The sequence below is a fragment of the Ammospiza nelsoni genome, chromosome 15 (genome assembly GCF_027579445.1).
Source record: "Ammospiza nelsoni isolate bAmmNel1 chromosome 15, bAmmNel1.pri, whole genome shotgun sequence".
In the NCBI taxonomy this organism is placed as follows: domain Eukaryota; kingdom Metazoa; phylum Chordata; class Aves; order Passeriformes; family Passerellidae; genus Ammospiza; species Ammospiza nelsoni.
The window spans coordinates 18,136,571-18,145,322 of NC_080647.1; the positions used below are offsets into that span (position 1 = coordinate 18,136,571).

General features: G+C 48.7%; 1 protein-coding gene across 1 annotated transcript in view; it reads right to left on the reverse strand.

Annotated features, from left to right (window-relative positions):
- Window positions 1-6,459, reverse strand: part of LOC132079830 (vascular endothelial growth factor receptor kdr-like) — a 130,288-nt gene extending 123,829 nt beyond the window's left edge. The window contains exon 1 of the mRNA XM_059482649.1: window positions 5,819-6,459. Coding sequence (XP_059338632.1) covers window positions 5,819-5,876 — 58 coding nt within the window. The 5' untranslated portion in view covers window positions 5,877-6,459. The remainder of the gene's footprint in view (window positions 1-5,818) is intronic.
- Window positions 6,460-8,752: the final 2,293 nt, after the last annotated feature.

Sequence of the window (8,752 nt, forward strand, 5' to 3'; positions counted from 1 at the left end):
AGTTCCAGCATTTGCAGGGTTAGACGAGGTTCTTTCCTTGTTACTCAGTCAAACTCAGTGCTAAATCTTTCCTGCTTAGACCCAAAACAAAAGCCCTGGTCACGCACACCTCATATTTGAGATGTGACCCCTCCTGCTTTTCCAGGTACTTGGGGGACTTGCAAAAATGATTTCTTGTAAAAATTCAGTGCAGCAGGAACACAAAGAGCTGGCAGAAAACAAGAGATTGAATTGCAGGACTCAAGCAGTCCCACTTGGTTTTGTTCAGAAATCTCTGCTCCAGGAAGAATTGTAAAGGCAAAATTCATTTTGGGACAGAGGAGAGAGACTGTGCAGAGCCCTGGTGTGGAAGGGCTGGGAAATTCCTCTTGGCTTCTCCTAATGTAAAAATTCAAGGAATCCTGAGCCCTGAGGGGAATTTAGGAGACATCCAGGAAAGGGGGGGGCAAGCAGGAGAGGGGTGTAGGATGTAGTGGGGACAAAAAGAATGTGCTGCAAAGTCAGACTAATCCAGGGGCTTGGGGACAGGGTATTGGAGTGACTCATGAGGATTTCCACAGACTCACTCACTCTCCATCATAAAACAGTTCCTGGAGTGCTCCTGTCCAGCAGAGAGCAGAGCTGTGCTCCAGTGTTGGAAGGGGACACAAGTCAGCAGTGGCACAGGGCAGCAGCTCAGTGCCAGGGAGCAATCTCCACAAAATGGGCACCCATCAGTTTGCCCCTCACAGCCTCAGGGGATCAGGCTGATCCTGGTCCTTCCTCCTCCCCTGGAGGAAGCAGCTCCTGGCTGAGCCTCTGAGGTCACAGCTCCTGCAGAAACCCTGGCTCCTGTGATCTGTGCTGATCCTGCCCTGCTCCAGATGAGTGCCAGCTCTGCTCCCTGGGCAAGCCTTCTATCAAATGCCATTTCCAGATAAAAACCTTGACTGGTGGTTTTGGCAGCTTCTACTCTTTTCTCTGTGGTCTTAAAAAGAAAAATTAACAGGGTGCCTAATGGGGAGCTCAGTTCTCTGTTACTCACATCTTACCCAGGTTTTTTTGGGCAGCCAGTTGTCCTGGGGGCTGTGACTGGGAATGGTTGGATGGGAATGTCCTGGTGGGCACTCAGAGCCCTCGTGTCCTGCCAGCCATCAGAGCTGCTTTCTGAAGGAAAGCTCCTGCACACATTTATTTCAATCCTAGCTGTTGTTTAGATACTCCAATATCCCTTCATTACTCCCACTCCTAATTTCCATTCCAGTGCCATCAGGCTGGTTTGGAGGGAAAAGGAAAGGTGGATCAGAGGAATTCCAGAGTGAGCAGGTGAAGCTCAGAGGGGCTGCGCTCCAGGGTGCTCCTCGTGCTCACTCTGAAAATCCAACACTGCCTCCTGGAAATTCCTGGGTACCTTTAAAAAATCCAGGTGGCTGCTGCTGCCCCCAAAACTCTCCTGAGAGCATCTTCTATGTGCCCCCTGTCCCTTTTCTGGTGCCCAAGTGACCCTTCCTGCATCACACCCTGCAGATGTCTCTGGAAGGACCAGATGTGAATCATCCCTCAATAGATAAGGGACAGACCAGGTTTGCACCCTCCTCCAAACTGCACTGCTGATCTGGGAGAGACCCCCAAAAAGCTCAGATCACCTTCCCCTGCTGTACCTGAGGAATCTCCTGTGGGGCTTGGAAACCTTTTGCGTGTGTGCATAAACTTATTATTATTATTATTATTATTATTATTATTATTATTATTATTATTATTATTATTATTATTACTACATTAATTAATATAATAACATATATAACCTATTATATATTATATATATAATATATAATATTGTATTATATATCATATAGTCTATATTCTATGTTATATATTCTATTATATATACTAATATATATAACCATAATATATATATAATATATAATAATATAATATACATATAATTATATATAATAACATGTAATATATATTATATATTATATATTATATATTATATATTATATATTATATATTATATATTATATATTATATATTATATATTATACATTATATATATTACTATTCTATTATATTATTAACAAAATAAGTATTCAGCCCAACCTGAGATATTAATTCAAAGTGCAGTAGATTGAGCTCTCATTTTGTACAAATAATTTATCATAAAATGATAATTTAAAGAAATAAAATAAATAATTTATCATAAAATTAATAATCCACGGAATGGGTGAAAGGGCAGAAATGACCCAAACAGACCCCGTTGCTCTTACACAGAGCAGACCAGTGCCCACAGATAAATATTTTGTACAAGTTTTAAAGAAAATGCTGCAAGTTCTTACAGCAGAAACCTTCAACAAACAATCTGGTTCATTTTCTCGGTGTTCTTTTGGGTACAATACAGTTTTTTAGAAGTTCAGGGAGTATTCAGAAATACTTGACATTTTTTTTCCTTGCCTTAAATGGCTGAATTGGTATAAAGAGATTTCCAGTTGGTTTCAAATGTGGCAGCTTCAGCAGGAGGCTCATATATCACCAGCCTAAAAAAGGCTCCCCTGCTTTTTATAACATTTTCCCACAGTAAAGCAAATGTTTGGGAATAACACCAGTTAGGACACACATTTTTTGGGAAAACAACCCTCAGTGCCTCTGCCCTGGCACAGCCACACTGATCCTGCTGCACTCTGTGACCATCCTGGCTGGAAAACCAGGAGGAATCTGAGCTCCTGGAGCTTTTATCTCCTGATCCATGGCTTAATTGAAATCTCTGTGTTAACAAGCTTCATTGCCCATCCAGTATAATCAATTTGTAGAAGACATGGCAAAATTAAACAACAACAAAAAAAATCAATTTCAAACGTGCTTTCATTTCAAAGCCATCGGGCAGGACCTGATTTTTATTCTTCAATCTTTAATAATTTCCAGTGTTAAAGCACTGAAATGGCTGAGTTTATTCCAGTACTCAAAAAGTGCCTTGGATTGCTCAGGTATTAAAAACCTTCTGGGGATCATGTCAGTGGGTAAAAGACACTGAATTCTTCATGCGCAATTTAAGGTGTAAGAATTTCTTTGCAGATTGTTTTTGCCAGGGCTGGTTATGCTCCACCCCACTCCACAGCTCAGACCTGTGCCAGCTGTTGGCATCTGCACCTTCATTAAATCAGTGGTCAGTTCTGAGCAGCAGGACCCCAACCAGAGCTCTGAGGAGCTGAGAAGAAGCTGAGCAATGAGCAAAAGGAAAGTGGAAATTTATTGATACTCAGGGAACTAAAGGAGGCAATTTAAAGGTGCATTTAGAGGAAAGTGGGAAATCACTGGGATGATGCTTGTATGGTCTCTTTGCCCTGCTGAAAGCAACAAATCAGTCAGGAATTCCCCAAAGGAGACCTGGATAAATGTAATGGCCAGAATTTCATCAATTTCATTGCCGGGGATGAACGTGGAGGGAAAAGTGGCTGAGGAGTCGATACCTTGGTGCAGAGCAGCTTTCACACTTGTAGAGCTTTCCTTCTCTCTGCATTGCTGTGGAAGTGTTTGGGTTGGAATCAGAGTCAGCCTCCTCAGCACAGCCCTGCCTAACTTTGGCCACAGAGATCCCAGGGAAGGTTTAACTACACTGAGGGGTAAATCCAGGCTTGGGGAGGTGGAGCAGAGCTGCACTGAGCTCAGGAACCCTGAGGGCAAGGTGGTGAGGAGCTGGCTCCCCAGTAACACCAGTGCCATCCCAAATCCTCAGCCCTCCTGGCCCTGTCCCCCCTGGCTTCCAGCCCAGTGAGGGCACCCAGAGGCTGTGCTGGTGTTTTAGCTCTTCCTAAAGATGAGCCAAGCTCCTGACATGCACAGGGCTGCTCCAGATCCCTGAGCACTCTGCACCTCCGGGCACAGGGGTGTTCCTGCCTCCCTCCCTCTGCCACAGGACACAGACTCTGCCTTCTCATGGCCTCCTCTGTGCCTGGCACTGATGGCAGAAAGAATCTGCACCAAATTCCAAGGTTATTGGGCAGAAATGATGAGGAAAGGAACCGGGTGAGGAAGGACCTGAACAGCCCTGAAATGTGGGCAGCATCTCCAGCCAGGATTTCCCCCTGGACTCCTTGTGCTCCACTTCACCCTGAGCCTCAGGAATGCTTGGGCACACCACATTTTCTCCCATCTCCCAATCCCTCTTTATTATCCCTCTCTGATCCCCCAAATCCTGTGGTGATTTATGCTTCTGAAATCCACACTGGATTATGGGCAGCTTTTCCAGCCTGTGCAGAGGTTGGGGCTCCCAAAGCACACAGCTGCTGCTGCTGCATGTGCCAGCCAGCTGGACACAGCTCAGAAACCCTCCCAGGGCTGCCCCAGGTGCTGCCCAAGGTGTGGGCACTGCTGCCTGACCTGGCACAGGACACATTCCCTGGGGACATCACAGATCCTGAGCATTCCTGCTCCTTGCCACCTGCCAGGTTTGCTGCTTCAGCTTTTCCTGGACAAGCCCTTTGGAGCACAACCTCAGGCTCAGTTATTTATTCTGCAGGTAACTGTGGGGAATCAGTCCAATCAGTCTCTTTCTGCAGAAGGAATACATTAAATCCTTGAACGAATCCAAGAAAATCAAGGACAGCGATGCTCCACAGTGTTCCCAGAAGCTATCCACTTAACTATAAAAATATAATATGCTGAAGAACAACAGCCTCGTGCTGTGCAATACAACCACTACCCAAAAAAATGAAAAAGTCCTTTCTGTCAGAAGGGAATTCCCCAATAAACAAGAGCCCATCTCCCTTACACAATTTGCAGCGTCATGAATGAATAGCTCAGTAATCCAGCAAAATCCTCATGCTTAATGAGATAATGAAAAGTCACACGGCAGATGGAAAAGCTCTCCCAAATCTCATTAACCTGCCTCTTGGCTTTTCTGATAGCAGCAAAAATTGGGAATAAATCCGGGGGGACAGGAGTTTGCTGCAAAGGAAAATGAGTTTTGGAGAGCAGGGGATCTAACCTGGCACCTGGGCTGAGGAGGGAAGGCGGTGAAGAAGCACCACGTGTACAAAAATTGAAATATCAGAGAACCAATATTCAAAAACTGAAATATCAAAGAACCAATGTTCAAAAATTGAAATATCAAAGAATCAGAACTGGAATGTCAGAGGGAATGCCCATGATGTCTGTGCCCATGAGCCCCAGGACAGCGGGATAGCCCAGGTGCTCCCAGACAGCTCCTCCTTTGAAAGCCTCAGCTCTGCCTCGAGTGATCAAACACAACCAGGAACCCTCCCACACCGAGGGAAAAAAGCCACAAATCGGTGAACACTCACAAGTCGCTATTTCTAACAAAGCGGCCAAACCTCGAGGGGGAACACCCATTAAATCTGACCTTGGTGTGCAACACTTTCAAGGAGGTTTAGGTTTTTTACCTCTATTTCCAAAGATCAGATTTAAGGGAGGTGTGAACCCCGCGGCATTGGGTACAGAGCGGTGGCACCTGCCCGCTCTGGGGCTCTCAGCCGGGTGACACAAAGCGGAGGAGCACAAAAAGCGGGGAAAAGCTCAATAAAGCATCACGGAGCGCTGCCCCCGGGGATAGCACCAGGGGGAACACCCATTAAACATGACCTTGGTGTGCGACACCTTCAAGAAAGTTAAGTTTTTTACCTCTATTTCCAGATTTAACAGAGATGTGAACCCTGAGGCTTTGGGGACAGAGCGGTGACACCTGCCCGCTCTGGGGCTCTCAGGGGGATGACACCTCCCGGAGGAGCACAGAAAGAGGGAAAAGCGCAATAAAGCATCACGGAGCGCTGCCCCCGGGGATGGCACCGCTCGGGCCCCCGCTGCCCGCAGCCCCGGCTCTTACCGTGCAGCAGCAGCAGCCCCTGCAGGGCACACACGGCCAGCAGGGCCCGGGGCAGCATCCCGGGGCCGGTCCCGAGGCAGCCGAGCCCCTCGGAGGAGTTTTCCTTCCTTCGCTGCGAGGAGTTCGGGGAAGGCACGGGCAGGACGAGGCGCGCAGCGTTTCCCACTTGTTGATCGCACTTAAATCGTTCTTGCCATTCACCGCTTCATCCTGGGGCTACGGGCTGTGTTCGCCTTCCCTTCTTCTTCCCGAGGTTCTCGGTTTTTACCTTCACCCCCTTATTCCTTCTTTTCCCCCGTTTCTCCAATCCCGGCGGTGTCCGGGGGGAACCTCAGGAGCCTCCCGGCTGGCGCAGAGGGGTGAGAAAAGCGAAGCAAAAACACCACAAAAAGTTTGGCAAAAAACTTTCCCGCACTCGCTGCTGCCGGCGGCGGAGCTTGGATAAATAAGGTGGCAGAGGCTGCTGTGAGCTGGGCTCTGCAGGGAGGTGCAGGTGCCGATGGAAGGACAGACGGCCCGGCAGGACAGGAGCCCGGCTGGCTCTACCTGCCCGGGGGCACCTGCCCGGGGCGGCGGGGCCGGGGCATGGCCGGCTCGGGCTCTGCTGTCCCCCTCCCCTCGCCGAGCCTTTCGCAGGGAAGTTTGATGCGAGCCCGAGATTCTTTATAGGGACAGGAAAAAAAAAAAAAAAAAAAAGAAAGGAGGAAGGAGAGACGTCACCAGCCGAGGCGAGGGGACTTCACTCTCTCTCTCTCTCCCTCCCTGTCATTTCACAGAGCTCCTGGGTTTCCTGCTGAGATGGGGCAGAGAAGGGAATTCCGGCTGCTTGCCGGCACCGCCCGTGCCTGCAAAGCCGGAGCTCGGGGGATCAAGTGGCACCGCCGTCCCCCAGGGCACAGAGGTGGCATGGCCCGGCCACAGAGCCCTCAGGCTGTGGGACACCGGGGAGGCGACAGACACAACCCGAGGATGGGCTGTGTCCCACAGACACCACCTGAGCATGGGCTGTGTCCCGCAGACACCACCTGGGGATGGGCTCTCTCCTTTACACACCACCTGAGCATGGGCTGTGTCCCGCAGACACCACCTGGGGATGGGCTGTGTCCCGCAGACACCACCTGGGGATGGGCTCTCTCCTTTACACACCACCTGAGGACGGGCTGTGTCCTTCAGACACCACCTGAGGATGGGCTGTGTCCTTCAGACACCACCTGGGGATGGGCTCTCTCCTTTACACACCACCTGAGGATGGGCTGTGTCCCACAGACACCACCTGAGGACGGGCTGTGTCCTGCAGGAGCTGCTCTCTGGGCCCCTTCACCCCGTGTTCAGCAGTTTGGGCTCTTGTTGCTGCTCCCCATGCCCTGTGGGATGGAGAACATCCACCCTCCCTTGCTCTTGGGGCTCAGAGAAAATCCCTTGTTTGCATGGGGTGTTTCAGGGAATCCCAGTGATGTTATCTGTATTACTTGATCCCTCATGGGTTCCTCACCTGGCCATTATCTCCAGCTCCATCCACACATCCAGGCCCCAGCTGCCCTGTGCCTTTGCCCTCGCCATGCCAGGCAGGGTTTCAGCAGGGATGGGCACTCCAGCCACAGGGATGTCCCTCCTTTTCCCTCCACCCTGGAAATCCAGGCAGGATTTCAACAGGGATGGGCACTCCAGCCACGGGGATGTCCCTCCTTTTCCCTCCACCCTGGAAATCACTGCCCAGTCCTGCTCAGGGCTGCTCCTCCAGCCACAGCCTCAGCTCTGAGTGTCACAAACCCTCAGGAGATGTCCCAGGACATGCAAGGGACACTTCTGAAGTGCAGCTAGCACCAAGGGAGCTCTTCTGTGCTGCTATTCCAGTGCACATATCAGATGTGTGCCTTGTAATGTAAAAACACTGATAATGAGAGAGTGCTGGAAGCTCCACAGCTGCCCCCACAGATTGTCCTTCCCAATAATCCCAATAATCCCAATAATCCAAATAACCCCAATTATTCCAATAGTCCAAATAACTCCAACAGTCCCAATAACCCAAATAATCCAAATAACCCAAATAATCCAAATAACCCAAACAATCCAAATAACCCCAATAGTCCCAATAACCCCAACAATCCAAATAATCCCAATAGTCCCAATAACCCCAACAATCCAAATAGTCCCAACAATCCCAATAATCCCAATAGTCCCAATAACCCCAACAATCCAAATAATCCCAATAGTCCCAATAACCCCAACAATCCCAATAATCCCAATAACCCAAATAATCCCAATAGTCCCAATAACCTCAACAATCCCAATAATCCAAATAACCCAAATCCCATCAGGTGAGCCCCTGGGGTCACTGGTGTTGCAGGACCTGCAGAGCCTCACAGGAGAGCACTGCCAGTCCCTGGGGCTCAGTGATGGGGTTGGTTTGCATTTTTTTGCTCCTCTTGCTCAGTTTGTTTGCAAAAGCAAAGCCAGAGCCAGCAGGTGCACCAGACTGCTACAGGATGGAGATCATGGGGTTGGTGACAGGGCCTTTTCACACCACAGTTTAATCCAAAATCTAAATCCTTAATGCCATAACAGCTCTGAGCTCTTCACTGCATGCACTGGAGCAAAGGGAGACACAGGTTTGGTTCTGTGAGTTACAATCCCAAAGGCAAATGGGCACTGCAGAAGGTCAGGATTAATACCTGCTGTAGAAGTGTCCCAAATTCAACAAGAAATTGAACCCAGGCCTCAGATATTTCCAGGTTTATGAACAAGAAGCCTCATTTCTCATGCACAATGTTAAATCATGAATGCTTTTCTCAACATGATCTTCATATAAATGCCCAGATCCTTGTCAAGATGAAAAATTGTATTTTCTATGCCTAAAATTAAATTTTAGGACGTACAACTTTCCTCAGATATGGGTTACAGTAAAGGAATCCTAAATTACTATGGATAATGGTA